Raw genomic sequence first — 15,244 nt, forward strand, 5'->3', positions numbered from 1 at the left:
TACAAGAACATGCGAGTGTAAAAAATGAAGATTTAGAATTTTCTCCTTCACTTTGCTGCTATTCCTGTGAAACACCTAAAGGGTTAACACACTTACTGAATGTCATGTTGAATACTTTGAGGGGTGCAGTTTTTATAATGGGGTCATTTGTGGGGTATTTCTAATATGAAGGCCCTTCAAATCCACTTCAAAACTGAACTGGTCCCTGAAAATTTCCGATTTTGAAAATTTTGTGAAAAATTGGAAAATTGCTGCTGAACTTTGAAGCCCTCTGATGTCTTCCAAAAGTAAAAACACATCAATTTTATGATGCAAACATAAATTAGACATATTGTATATGTGAATCAATGTATAATTTATTTGGAATATCCATTTTCCTTACAAGCAGTGAGCTTCAAATTAAAAAAAATGCTAAATTTTCAATTTTTTCATCAAATTTTGGAATTTTTCACCAAGAAATGATGCAAGTATCGACAAAATTTTACCACTAACATAAAGTAGAATATGTCACGAAAAAACTATCTCGGAATCAGAATGAAAGGTAAAAGCATCCCAGAGTTATTAATGCTTGAAGTGACAGTGGTCAGATGTGCAAAAAATGGCCGGGTCCTTAAGGTATATTTGGGCTGGGTCCTTAAGGGGTTAAAGGGGTACTCCAGTGGGAAACTTTTTTCTTTTTAAATGAACTGGGGCCAGAAAGTTGAAAATGAGCCCATATGCCACCCTATATAAGGGAAAATGAAAAAGCTTAAGGTGGTCAAAATAAGGAGATTTTAGATTACTGATTTTGTACAAAAAGTTTTTTAATTTTTTTAAGCGGTACAAACATATAAAAGTATCTAGCCATAGGTATCATTTTAATAGTATTGACCCACAGAATAAAGAACACATGTCATTTTCACCGTAAAATGTACAGTGTGAAAATGAAACTCTCCAAAATGTGCACAATTGTGGTTTTCATTCAAATTTCCTCCCTAAAAAAAAGGGGGGGGGGGGTTTGCCATACATTTTATGGTAAAATTAGAGGTTTCATTACAAAGTACAATTGGTCATGCAAAAAACAAGCCCTTATATGGGTCTGTAGATGAAAATATAAAAGAGTTATGGATTTTAGAAGGCGAGGAGGAAAAAACAAAAACGCAAAAATAAAATTGGCCTGGTCTTTAAGGTTAAAATGGGCTTGGTCCTTAAGGGGTTAAGTGGGCACAATTGGTGGCTGACTAAATACTTTTTTGCCCCACTGTATATATGTTTAACCCCTTAACGATGCAGGACGTTAATGTACGTCCTGGTGAGCTGGTACTTAAAGCACCAGGACGTACATTTACGTCCTATGCATAACCGCGAGCATTGGAGCGATGCTCGTGTCATGCGCGGTAGGTCCTGGTTACTCATAGCAGCCAGGGACCCGCCAGTAATGGCGAACAGCCGCGATCAAGCAGATGTCCTCCATTAACCCCTCAGATGCCGTGATCAATACAGATCACGGCATCTGCAGCATTGCGGACACTAAAATGGATGATCGGATCGCCCGCAGCACTGCCGCAGCGATCCGATCGTCCAGCTTGGCAGGTCCCCTCACCTGTCTCTGCTGCCTTCCACTGGTCTTCTGCTCTGGTCCTGTGCATAGCACTGAACAGTATTAGCAATCAAATGATTGCTATAAATAGTCCCCTATGGGGACTATTAAAGTGTAAAACTAAGTAAAAAACTAAGTAAAAAAAGTTTAAAAAAAATTAGAAAAACCCCCTCCCCCAATAAAAACGTAAATTGTCCCATTTTCCCTCTTTCAGCCCGAAAAAGTGTAAAAAAAATTTTTACATACATATTTGGTATCGCCGCGTGAGTAAATATCCCAACTATTAATCACAACATTTATTAAAAAAATCCCAACATTTATAAAAAATGTATTAAAAGTTTTATATAAGCAAATATGGTATCAATAAAAAGTACAGATCACAGAGAAAAAAAAATTGCCCTCATACCGCCACTTATACGGAAAAATGAAAAAGTTATAGGTCTTCAAAATAAGGGGTATTTTAAACATACTAATTTGGTTAAACAGTTTGCGATTTTTTTAACCCCTTCCCGCAGAATGTCATATATAAACGCCGGGTTGTGCAGTGCGTTCGCGCATCCCGGCGTTTATAAATGACATGCAGTTAACCCGGCGATGCGCAGCATCGCACGGGTTAACTGGCAGAAGTCCCGCTGTTTCCAGCAGGGGACAACTTCTGCTTCACCCCCAGGACCATCAATTGATGGTCCTGGTCAGCGATCACTGTGATTGGTCCCTGTGGACCAATCACAGTGATCTGGGGTGAAAGTTCAGATCCCCCGCACTGCCCGCCCCTGGAAGTCGGGCAGAACGGGGGACGATGGCTGCGGGGACCTGCGGCATTCGGGGGGAACACGTGGGGACCGGCGGACTTACCTGATCCAGCGGCGGGACCGAGGAGCAGCGCGGGACCGGCCACGTGGACGAGCAGCGACGGGTGAGTATATGGTCCTCAGAAGCAGCAGTGAAGATCTTCACTGCTGCTTCTAGGAGTCTGAAAACTACAACTCCCAGCATGCCTAGACAGCCTTTGGCTGTCTGGGCATGCTGGGAGTTGTAGTTTTGCAACATCTGGAGGGCCTCAGTTTGGAGACCATTGTATAATGGTCTCCAATCTGTGCTCTTCCAGCTGTTGCAAAACTACAACTCCCAGCATGCACTGACTGTCCAGGCATGCTGGGAGTTTTAGTTAAGCAATATCTGGCCCTTCAGATGTTGCCGAACTACAACTCCCAGCATGCCCTTCAGCTGTCTGGGCATGCTGGGAGTTGTAGTTTTGCAACAGCTGGAGACACACTGGTTGGGAAACATTGTTTCTAACTCAGTGTTTCCTAACCTGTGTGCCTCCAGCTGTTGCAAAACTATAACTCCCAGCATGCACTAAAGACCATGCATGCTGGGAGTTGTAGTTTTGCAACATCTGGAGGGCCCCAGTTTGGAGACCATTGTATAATGGTCTCCAATCTGTGCTCTTCCAGCTGTTGCAAAACTACAACTCCCAGTATGCACTGACTGTCCAGGCATGCTGGGAGTTTTAGTTCAGCAACATCTGGCCCTTCAGATGTTGCCGTACTACAACTCCCAGCATGCCCTTCAGCTGTCTGGGCATGCTGGGAGTTGTAGTTTTGCAACAACTGGAGACACACTGGTTGGGAAACATTGTCTGTTTCTAACTCAGTGTTTCCTAACCTGTGTGCCTCCAGCTGTTGCAAAACTATGACTCCCAGCATGCACTAACAGACCATGCATGCTGGGAGTTGTGGTTTTGCAACAGCTGATGCAAGCCCCCCCCCGCCACCCCCGTGAATGTACAGGGTACATTCACATGGGCGAGGCTTTTACAGTGGGTTTCTCGCATCTTGAGATGCAGCAAATTTTGCGCTGGGTAACTCGCTGTAATCCCCCGCCCATGTGACTGTACCCTAAAAACACTACACTACACTAACACAAAATAAAATAAAAAGTTAAAAACACTACATATACACATACCCCTACACAGCCCCCCTCCCCCAATAAGAACGTCCGGTACGCCACTGTTTCCAAAGCAGAGCCTCCAGCTGTTGAAAAACAACAACTCCCAGTATTGTCGGACAGCCGTTGACTGTCCAGGCATGCTGGGAGTTTTGCAACAGCTGGAGGCACCCTGTTTGGGAATCACTGGCGTAGAATACCCCTATGTCCACCCCTATGCAAATCCCTAATTTAGGCCTCAAATGCACATGGCGCTCTCACTTTGGAGCCCTGTCGTATTTCAGGGCAACAGTTTAGGGCGACATATGGGGTATCGCTGTACTCGGGAGAAATTGCGTTACAAGTGGGGGGCTTTTTCTTCTTTAACCCTTCATGAAAAGGAAATGTTGGGGTCTACACCAGAATGTTAGTGTAAACATTTTTTATTTTTTACACTAACATGCTGATGTTGCCCTATACTTTAAATTTTCACAAGAGGTAAAAGGGAAAAAAGCCCCCCAAAATTTGTAACGCAATTTCTCCCGACTACAGAGATACCCCATATGTGAGCGCAAAGTGCTCTGGGGGCGCACAACAAGGCCCAGAAGGGAGAGCGCACCATGTACATTTGAGGTGATTTGCACAGGGGTGGCTGATTGTTACAGCGGTTTTGACAAACGCAAAAAAAACAAAACCCCACATGTGACCCCATTTCGGAAACGACACCCCTCACGGAATGTAATGAGGGGTGCAGTGAGAATTTACACCCCACAGGTGTCTGACGGATCTTTGGAACAGTGGTCCATGAAAATGAAAACTTGTACAGCCCACTGTTCCAAAGATCTGTCAGACACCAGTGGGGGGTAAATGCTCACTGTACCCCTTGTTACGTTCCTCAAGGGGTCTAGTTTCCAAAATGGTATGCCATGTGTTTTTTTTTTTTGCTGTTCTGGCACCTTAGGGGCTTCCTAAATGCGACATGCTCCCCGAGCAAAATTTGCTCTCAAAAAGCCAAATATGACTCCTTCTCTTCTGAGCATTGTAGTTCGCCCATAGTGCACTTCAGGTCAACTTATGGGGTACCTACATACTCAGAAGAGATGGGGTTACAAATTTTGGGGAGTATTTTCTGCTATTAACCCTTGCAAAAAGGTGAAATTAGGGGGGAAACACACATTTTAGTGGAAATTATTTTATTTTTTTTTACATATGCAAAAGTCATGAAACACCTGTGGGGTAATAAGGCTCACTTTATTCCTTATTACATTCCTCAAGGGGTCTAGTTTCCAAAATGGTATGCCATGTGGGTATTTTTTGCTGTTCTGGCACCATAGGGGCTTCCTAAATGCGACATGCCCCCCGAGCAAAATTTGCTCTCAAAAAGCCAAATATGACTCCTTCTCTTCTGAGCATTGTAGTTCACCCATAGTGCACTTCAGGTCAACTTATGGGGTACCTCCATACTCAGAAGAGAAGGGGTTACAAATATTGGGGGGTATTTCCTGCTATTAACCCTTGGAAAAATGTGAAATTTGGGGGGAAACACACATTTTAGTGAAAAAAAAATATTTTTTTTTACATATGCAAAAGTCGTGAAACACCTGTGGGGTATTAAGGCTCACTTTATTCCTTGTTACGTACCTCAAGGGGTCTAGTTTCCAAAATGGTATGCCATGTGAGGGTTTTTTGCTGTTCTGGCACCATAAGGGCTTCCTAAATGCAACATGCCCCCAAAAACTATTTCAGAAAAACGTACTCTCCAAAATCCCCTTGTCGCTCTTTCCCTTCTGAGCCCTCTACTGCGCCCGCCGAACACTTTACATAGACATATGAGGTATGTGCTTACTCGAGAGAAATTGGGCTACAAATATAAGTATACATTTTCTCCTTTTACCCCTTGTAAAAATTTAAAAATTGGGTCTACAAGAACATGCGAGTGTAAAAAATGAAGATTGTGAATTTTCTCCTTCACTTTGCTTCTATTCCTGTGAAACACCTAAAGGGTTAAAATGATGACTGAATGTCATTTTGAATACTTTGGGGGGTGCAGTTTTTATAATGGGGTCTTTTGTGGGGTATTTCTAATAAGAAGACCTTTCAAATCCACTTCAAACCTGAACTGGTCCCTGAAAAATAGTGAGTTTGAAAATTTTGTGAAAAATTGGAAAATTGCTGCTGAACTTTGAAGCCCTCTGGTGTCTTCCAAAAGTAAAAACTCGTCACTTTTATGATGCAAACATAAAGTAGACATATTGTATATGTGAATAAAAATTTTTTTTATTTGTAATATACATTTTCCTTACAAGCAGAGAGCTTCAAAGTTAGAAAAATGCAAAATTTTCAAATTTTTCATCAAATTTTAGGATTTTTCACAAGGAAAGGATGCAAGTTACCACAAAAATTTACTACCATGTTAAAGTAGAATATGTCACGAAAAAACAATCTCGGAATCAGAATGATAACTAAAAGCATTCCAGAGTTATTAATGTTTAAAGTGACAGTGGTCAGATGTGCAAAAAACGCTCTGGTCCTTAAGGCCAAAATGGGCTTGGTCCTGAAGGGGTTAAAGTGCAACAGTAATAGAAAAGTGTGTTATCATGAGTATCATTTTAATCGTATTGACCCAAAGGATAAAGAACACATTCTTACCTTAAATTGTACAGCGTGAAAATGAAACCTTCCAACATTTGCAAAATTGCGGTTTGCTGAGTCCTTAAGGGGTTAAAGTATCCTAATATTAGTGATTCAAGAAAGAAAACATTAAAAAAAAATGGTTATTGCATATAGCATGTTTGTATTTGTTTTTTATTTGCTTTGCAGTGATGTGTTAGGGTGGGAAATGCCTCATGACAGCCTCACAGAGCTTGTGGAATACAAACCATTTCCAGGTAGCAAGAAAAGGCCACTAAAACCCATTCAAAACATCTTGACACAGGTACTACTATATATCAAATGTGTGTATACTTTAAGATAGCATAGCATAGGATGTCATAAGCAAAGATATGTCGTAAGCAAAGTTAATGGGCAATTGGATAGATTGTGGCTTGTGGAATGTAATCAACTGACATATTGCATTCTTTAGACAAATTCTGTTTTCTCTATCGGCTCCATTGGGGGACACAGACTCTGGGTATATGCTGCTGTCTCTAGGAGGTTGACACTATGGTAACCAAAAAGTCGGCTCCTCCCAGCAGGATATACCCGCCTCCAGGCCACTGAGCAATTCAGTTTTTTCTTAGTGTCTTAAGGAGATGGACATGGTCTGGTTTTCTCCAGACCAAGTCTCATATTTTTTATTTTATTAGGTTTAGGGAATGTGTTAGTTCTTTATTCCTTTTTATTTCTGTTTTCAGGTGGGGACTCAGGAACGCAATGTTCACTGTTTCCCCATTGCGAGAGGAGGCAGGCATCTTGGATGTACTGTTAACCCCCTCTCGCCAATGGTCAGCTCTTGGGGTTGTATATCCCTGTTCGCCTCGCTATGAGCTTGGCTTGCCACAGGTGAAAATGCTGACTGAAGACTACAGTCTGAAGACTTCTTTAGGTAAGTTCTTCAGCACAGGTGAGTATCTTTTTCTCCCTAGGTCTTGCAACAGCTGGAGACCCTTTGTTTTTTGGCCCTATCCTACAGAAGCTGGGACTGGCCCGGGGGATGCTTATTCCCTGCAGGGGGAGTATTTTTTATTATATGGGGGGCAGTGGAGCTATGGGGCAGTGTTTGTCTGTACAGGCACTTTATTAGAAGCGTGTGTCTTACTGTACATGCCGCAGGCTTCTCCCTGCGGGCGGCTTGCGCCTTTTTTACTTTCACTTTCGGCAGCCGTTCCCGGGCGCACAGGACTCGCTACAGGAGGCGTGTGCGCTCGGGGTTCGGAACGGGCGCCATTACAGAGGAGTCCCGCTGTATATCTTCAACGGCCCGGTGGATGTTAGCTCCGCCCACCTGGCCGCATAAGCGCCTCAGCAGTGCGAAAAGGGCCACCAATCAGCGCTGTGCGCGTGTTGGAGCCGTGCAGGGGCCAATTACACAGCTCCTTGCCCTGACCCGGCCTCTTCCTCCTATTGGCCGGCATCTTTTCTCTCTCCCTCAACACGGTGCAGAGTTCTCCTCACAGCAGCTGCCTTGGGACACAGACTCTGGGTGAGACTGTTCATTTTTTGACTATGTCTAGGGAATGAAGAAAGTCCAAGTGCGATATCCTTTCGCCAAGGACCTTGTTCCCAAAGTGACTTCCTCTCCGTCGGTGGATCTTCCTGTTTCCCACCTCCCTAAAGCTACTACTTTTCCGCTGGCGGATGCAGCGGCCTTCAAGGATCCTGCAGACAAAAAGGTTGAGTTGTTAGCTAAGTATGCCTTTGAAGCAGCAGGTTCTTCCCTGCTCCCTGCCTTCGCCTCCACCTGGGTGTCTAAGGCCCTCTCGGTTTGGCAGTCCCAACTCCGTCAGGGCATTCTTTCAGGTTCTCCCCCGGAAGAACTGTCTGCTCTGGCCCTCCAATGTTCCAAAGCTGGAGATTTCCTTTGTTCTGCTACCTTGCACTCAGCTCGCTGCACTGCCTATGCCACCAGTAATCTAGTGGCCCTCCGTCGTTCCATTTGGCTTAAAACTTGGAACGCGGACGCTGCATCTAAGAAGTCTCTCACCGAGATTCCTTTTACTGGTTCCCGTCTTTTTGGCAATCACCTGGATGAGATTATCTCTGAGGCGACAGGGGGTAAGAGCTCTTTATTACCTCAAAACAAATCTAGCACTTCTTTCCGTAGAAAGTCTTCTTCCTTTCGGTCCTTTCAGACATCTGGCCCCTCTAAAGGGTCTAACCAGGCACCTCCACGGGACAAGAAGATTCCCTTTTTCAAGGCCCGTCCCTCGTGGAAGTCAGACACCAACCGTCCCGACCGTTTTGCGGCCAAAGCAGGCAACTGCAAACCCACTTCTGCATGAAGGGACGCCCCCACCCACAGCTTTTTTTCGGGTGGGAGGTAGTCTCTTGCTTTGCTGGAGTCTTGGCTGGCTGAAGGAGGGAGCTGATGGCCACTGGGAGAGGCAGCAGGCTGGAGCACTAAATCAGAGCCACGGTTCTCCCAGGCTGCTTTATGGTGCTGAAGCATGTGTTGACGCAGGGCCGTGGTGCCGACATTGGGACCCTGGCCACGCTTCACCTTCTGCCGACATTTCTTGCATGTGGCTACGTGAACCTCCTCCGGATGCCTGATGAAAAACTGTCACACCGCGAAGTAGCTGATTTCCCCACCTACAGTCCACACTAATTGAGTGCTACTGGCGCCGTCTCCAGTTGGGATCAGGGTGACAGGCGAGGACCCCGGCCAGGACTTGCACCTGGACCACGCCTAGTCACGCCTGAGAGCCCTTCTGGGAGCAGTTTGAGCTGGAGTGAGCTCTGTAACAGGTGAGACATATGTGTAGGAGTCTGCAGTTGCTGTATTGACAGGAGGAGAGATTGAAGTTGTTGCAGGCCTGCCCAGCCTGTCTAGAGCGCCTGTGTTCCTCTGAGGAGCAGAGGCGTGGGAGCTGGGGCCCCTGCTGGAGCTAGACTCCCCTGGGTCGCTGCTCCTAGGACACCAGTTGGCTGAGTGGGAGGTGAGTCCGCACACAGCGCAGGACGGAGCTTTCATGCCTGCGAAGTGATCGCAATGGAGCTCCGTATCAACAACCCCCCCAGTTAGTTATATAGTTAAATTCTGCGTAAGCTGCCGCTGCTTTGGCCGAGAAGGATTTGTGGTAATCATAAAACGTAGTGCCCCCGTATTTATGAGCCATCTGGATAACTCTGTGCAGATACAGGTCTAACTCGAACCTGCGGCTAGGGCTGACCGAGCAGATGATGTCCCTAAAAGAGGGCGAATGCAAGGACGAATTCGGTGACGTTCAAGGACCTGTTGAGCCTGGCGTCCTTGCTTTGAATGTCACCGCCAGCTCACCACAGGCGACAGTCTTGGTGTCCTTGATGTCTGTCGTAGCGATTAGGAGGGAGGTAAGGTTGACATCCTTGCCCTCTAGGATCTCTTTTTTCTTAATGGGCGCCGAGATGAGATGCGCTGGGGTGATGTTGGGTGGGAGTTGTGGCGTACCTGTAGGCGTAGCCTGTGAGGTAGAAGCCATGGGAGCTGCCGTAGTGGGAGCAGATTTGCTACTCTTGGAGGTGTCCATAAGGTCCAGTCTGGCCTGGAAGCCAGCGACTGACACTAGGACGTCTGCCATCATAGTATGAAGCTGGGACAGTGAGGCGCTTGACGCCTGAGCCTGGAAAGCTTCCTGACTGCCCCTGGGGGCTTGGTCGGCAGTGAGCAGGTTATACAGTTCGCCCTTCCTGACAGAGGCTGGGAAGGGGATGTCCCTTCGCCTTAACTCCTCCTCAAGGGTGCCGGTGGGGAAAAGAAAAATGACTGATGAATTTGCAACTAACTCAACTTCACCTAGCTACTAGACACAGGAACTGACCTGCTGCTGTCCTGAGCTGTAGGGACAACGCGACAGCCTTGGCGGCACGACCTGATACAGCTGTGAATATTATATGAGACAATTAGCGTGGTGTACTGAGTAACAACTAGAGGGTGTGGGTGGCGAAGAGAGTAATTACTGTAGTGACTATGTGTATGCCGTTTGCGCTGAAGAAGAGTCAGAAACGACACACGCAGAGGACCCCGCTGAAGACGTGTCAGACAAAAGGTGATCCTCCGCCTAGTTTAATGACATGTTGCGCTGAATGAGTCAGGTACAACATGAGTGCCATGCCCCACTGAAGCAGAGTCAGATCGAGAGCCGAGTGGCAGGTGTGTGTGAGGATGCGCGTGGCTGTGACGGAAAGTCAGTAGCAGCGTCATGCATGACATCGGGGAGTATACCCGTGGATGTCAGAAACGTGGATTACGGGACGTGAGTTTGTGGGTTTGCACGTGTGTATGTGTATATAATATGTATTCCCCCCCCCCCACCTTTTTTTTTTTTTTTTGTACCTCGAGCTGCAAGCTGAGAGGAAAACGTTTAGAAGGGAACCTAATCACCGACCACCAACTAGACAAACCTGAGGGGGGAAAGAAATCACAGAAATGACATTTTGGAAGCATAGTAGATAGTGCGGTCTCCAGTAGCAACCGTGAAAATGGAAATTACGAGTGGTACAGTGTGAGTACGCAATTCTCTCCCTGCCTTGAGCTGAAGGGAGCCACTGGTGAGGTCTGGTAGCCATGGGAGCAACAACGTGGAGCATGCATGAGTCGTGGGCCCGTTGCTATGGAGACCATGGAGACCGGTGTTTTGAGTGGGCGTGAAGCCCTGCGCTCAATGAACTCACTGAGGCTCTGTGCAGGTGGCCAAGGCGAGAAGTGGCACCCTGGATTTTTTATGTGCTGCCCCAGGAGAGTGCATGCATGCCTTTTCCCTCTTGTTTTATAGTCTTTTACATGCCCTGTCTCCCAGGGGAGACCCCCATATGCAGCAATACCCCAAAACAAAACTCCTCCCCTTTATGTACATTATACATGTATATATCTATTTTTCCCTGGGCCCAGGGCGCATGCCCCGCCCACCGTGACCCCGGAGCCCCGCCCCTCCTGTCTCCCTGCCATGTCTAGGAGACGCCGGGAGACCGGAGAGGGGAAGGAGCGCGAGGCCCGACAGGACGGATACACCGATCGGCGCCCGTGTTGGCCTCCCCTCGGTGAGTGACGCGAGGCGGCGCCGGGGGAGTGACGCCATCCGCTGGCGCCACGAAACCCCGCCCCCCCCAGCCACGCCGCCGACCGGAGCCAGCGAGCGGCATGAGGGAACGGAGCAGCGGGACCAGCACGATGACGTCTCCCCGCCCCGCGCCAGCGGCGCCACCAGGCCGAAGGAGAACCAGGTAGGGGCGGAGCCCTGTTGTTGACCGGGGAAACCCGGACTCCCGGGAGGGTGGCCCTGGCGAGGAGAGCAGTACCCTGCCCCAGAACAACGTAGACAGGGAGCAGTGGGGTTGCATAAACAGGACACATAGAGGCTGGGAACCGGCGCTTACCTGAAAAACCTCATAGAGGACGGGGGATAGGACCGTCACAGAAACCACCAACTAACTCTCCAGGAAAGTGAGACCTAATACAGCAGCCTACAAGAGAACTACTGCCAATGATACACACGCCCCTACCTGTGGGAGAGGTGTAGTTTTATACCCCACGCCACTCCCACAAATGAAGCCAATTAGGCTTTCAACATATACACACACATGTATATGTGTATGTGTGCATGTATATGTGTGCACATGTGTGTGTGTGCATATATATATAAATTGCGAGCTAAGTGCCTCACTATTTCATAGTTTCACATTTGCATCTATTACACCATAGCTGTATAGCTCTTCATGTTTTAACTGCATATTCATGTTGCACCTATATCTTTGTGCTGGCAGTGTGCTGCTGCATTCTTCTGTTGCTGTATATATATATATATATATATATATATATATATATATATATATATACACATATATATATATATATATATATATATATATATTATTTTTTTTGCCAGGACTTTCCCTGTATCTAGTAGACTTTCCCTGTATCTAGACTTGTTACAAAATAGTAGACTGCTTTGATGTAGGTATGTGGTATGCACGTATGAGGGCAGACAAATGCACTACAGTCCATTGAAAAAAACATATTTTTGCACAGCAGCAGGACACAACAGTGCAGCACCACATTTAAAAAAACAAACAAACAAACAAAAAAACAGGGATTAAATCCTAAATTGCACTCTGTCACAGAGTGTTAAGAATGGTGTGCACTGGATTTTATACAGTGTACACACAATTATAAGCAGCAGATGATTTCTCGTGGAAAAAAAGGGTGCACCCTTCAGCAGCCACAGTTTTGTTTTTTTAGGAAGCCCTAAGACAATACTGGTGGGGCTGCACTCCTCTATCTAGTTACCTGCTGTCAGGAGCGCAGCGCTGTCACATTACCCCCTCCCTCCGCAGCCAAGATGCTGATGATATAGGACCTGTGAGGATGTCACTATCATGTGACCATCATGTGACTGTGCAGGATAGATGTAAAAGTGGTTGAAGGACCTGTTTGATGCTGTGGAGCAGGCGGGACTGAGCTGAGCTGAGCTGGAGTGGAGGTCGCATGTCAGCCCAGTAGTAAGGAGATTACATATGGAGTGGGTTTGTTACTGTGTGTCACCCCAGTAGTAAGGAGATTACATGAGGAGGAGGTTTGTTACAGTGTGTCACCCCAGTAGTAAGGAGATTACATGAGGAGGAGGTTTGTTACAGTGTGTCACCCCAGTAGTAAGGAGATCACATGAGGATGGGGTTTGTTACAGTGTGTCACCCCAGTAGTAAGGAGATTACATGAGGAGGAGGTTTGTTACAGTGTGTCTCCCCAGTAGTAAGGAGATAACATGAGGGGGAGGTTTGCTACAGTGTGTCACCCGCGTAGTAAGGAGATTACATGAGGAAGGGATTTGTAACAGTGTGTCACCACAGTAGTAAAAAGATTACATGAGGAGGGGGTTTGTTACAGTGTGTCACCCCAGTAGTAAGTTAATAACATGAGGAGGTTTGTTACAGTGTGTCACCCCAGTAGTAACGTGATTACATGAGGAGGAGGAGGTTTGTTACAGTGTGTCACCCCAGTAGTAAATAGATTACATGAGGAGGGGATTTGTTACAGTGTGTCACCACAGTAGTAAAGAGATTACATGAGGAGGGGGTTTGTTACAGTGTTTCACCCCAGTAGTAAGTTAATAACATGAGGAGGTTTGTTACAGTGTGTCAGCCCAGTAGTAAGTTAATAACATGAGGAGCTTTGTTACAGTGTGTCACCCCAGTAGTAAGGAGATAACATAAGGAGGGCATTTGTTACAGTGTGTCACCCCAGTAGTAAGGAGATAACATGAGGAGGGCATTTGTTACAGTGTGTCAACCCAGTAGTAAGGAGATAACATGAGGAGGGGGTTTGTTACAGTGTGTCACCCCGGTAGTAAGGAGACTACAATTAGCAGCAGAGAGAGGACTACAACTAACTATATAGGGGCAGGTTGTGCCCACATAGTTGTTGTAGGCCCTGTTTTCAAATAGTTTACCCCATTATAGTTGTAGACCCCTCTGAGAGGGACCCGGGCCTACAACAACTATAAGGGGGCAACTATTAACAGAACGGCCCACCCAAACTATATGGAGCCCCCATATAGTTTGGGTAGGCCTCTCTGTTAATAGTTGCTTTTATTGCATAATCTCTTAAGGACACAGGGCATAAGTGTTCGCCTTGCAACCACTTTTGCAATTTAAAGCGTGCTCAAAAGCTGAGAGTTTCATACCCAGTGGGTCCAGGCTGCTATCAGCAAAAGGGACCTATGGCTAATGGCTGACATCGCCGATCGGGCGATTAACCCTTTAGACGCCTAAATGCGGGAAATTGTCTAATCATTACCACCGTGGCAAAATCATATCCTATTGGGATAAAATGATTGTGAAAAAAATGTGTAAAAGAAATTAAAAAAGTAATTAATGTGAATAAGTCCCTTCTCTAATAAAAATGTTGAATCACCCCCCTTTTCTGGGGTCCAGGCCTTGAGCTGTGTAAGGGGCCCCAGCATTTCTGATGGCAGCCCTGCCTGATGCACTGGTTAATGTGCTGCCCTGCGCTTGCTTGTGCTGCCCTCTCATGCCGCTCTGCACTGCGAGCCTGACGGGTGAGACTGGTTCAGAATCAAGTTGTCGCTGGCTCTGGATGAAGCTGCAGAAGCCTGCCGAACAAACTGCCTCCCAGGCCTTATCCGGATCTCATTGTGGAGGCCGGACTTTTGGGGCTGGAGTTACTGACCCTTGCTAGGAATCCAAAGTCTGTGATAAAGTAAGGTCGAGAAATGCTTTAGAAAGGGCAGAAGGCTTTATTTTGCTGTAGGGCGGCCTCTAATTCCGCAGATACTGCGGCTAAGGGCACATGAGGGGACATTAGATGATCTCTGACGCTGATAATCTCTGTGGCCAGCAGCCAGGGGTGACATGCAGCCGGGAAGGCCGGGCGGCAGGGGGACTTGGATGGAGATACTCCTGCAGAGAGGTATATATTTTGCTGCAGGATGACTGTTGAGAGGGACTTCCCTCCTTTCTGTGTCTGAAGGAATATGTGTTGGAATTGGTTTGCAGTATGGTAGCACCCGGCAGTGCCGGTTAATCAGATGCCCATGATGGATAATTTTTGCCTACGCTATTGGGCTGTGCCACTGCTGGATGTACTAGATGTATACTGTCTATGAATTAAATTAATCACGAGGTAAAACTCATGTATTAGATATCGGGTATCTTGTTATGAAAGGGGTTTTTCAAGTTAAGTACTGTGATAGGATTAACTCTCAGGTGGCCTTCCTATGAATTTTACTAGGAATGTGAGTCTTCTACATCATGAATTATGCTAGATATGGAGTATTATCACTGTTATTAATTCCAGTCCCCTATTTACGATAAATTAGGTATCCAGTATTATGTTAGGAATTGGGTTTTATGGATCAACTTTTAGACGGCCCTAATAGGAATTTTACGAAGATAATTAAGTGAGAGGATATGGAGTTTTGTGATTAAATCTTGTTATATAAATCATCTATAGTTATGTTTTCAGTAATTATATTTTAGGAATCATGTACTATGAAATCTATCCTATGACTTAATCATTATAAATCATGTTGTCCATCTGGGGTCCAGGTGAAATTTATTCCGATTCTGAGTGTGATGGAGAGG

At 46.2% G+C, this 15,244-nt stretch overlaps 1 protein-coding gene across 1 annotated transcript in view; it reads left to right on the top strand.

Annotated features, from left to right (window-relative positions):
* ARL13A (ADP ribosylation factor like GTPase 13A) overlaps positions 1-15,244 on the top strand; it is a 253,573-nt gene that overhangs the window by 180,008 nt on the left and 58,321 nt on the right. The window contains exon 7 of the mRNA XM_056540554.1: positions 6,340-6,443. Within this exon, the coding sequence (XP_056396529.1) occupies positions 6,340-6,443 (104 nt within the window). The remainder of the gene's footprint in view (positions 1-6,339; positions 6,444-15,244) is intronic.

This window comes from Hyla sarda, chromosome 9, assembly GCF_029499605.1.
Source record: "Hyla sarda isolate aHylSar1 chromosome 9, aHylSar1.hap1, whole genome shotgun sequence".
In the NCBI taxonomy this organism is placed as follows: Eukaryota; Metazoa; Chordata; class Amphibia; order Anura; family Hylidae; genus Hyla; species Hyla sarda.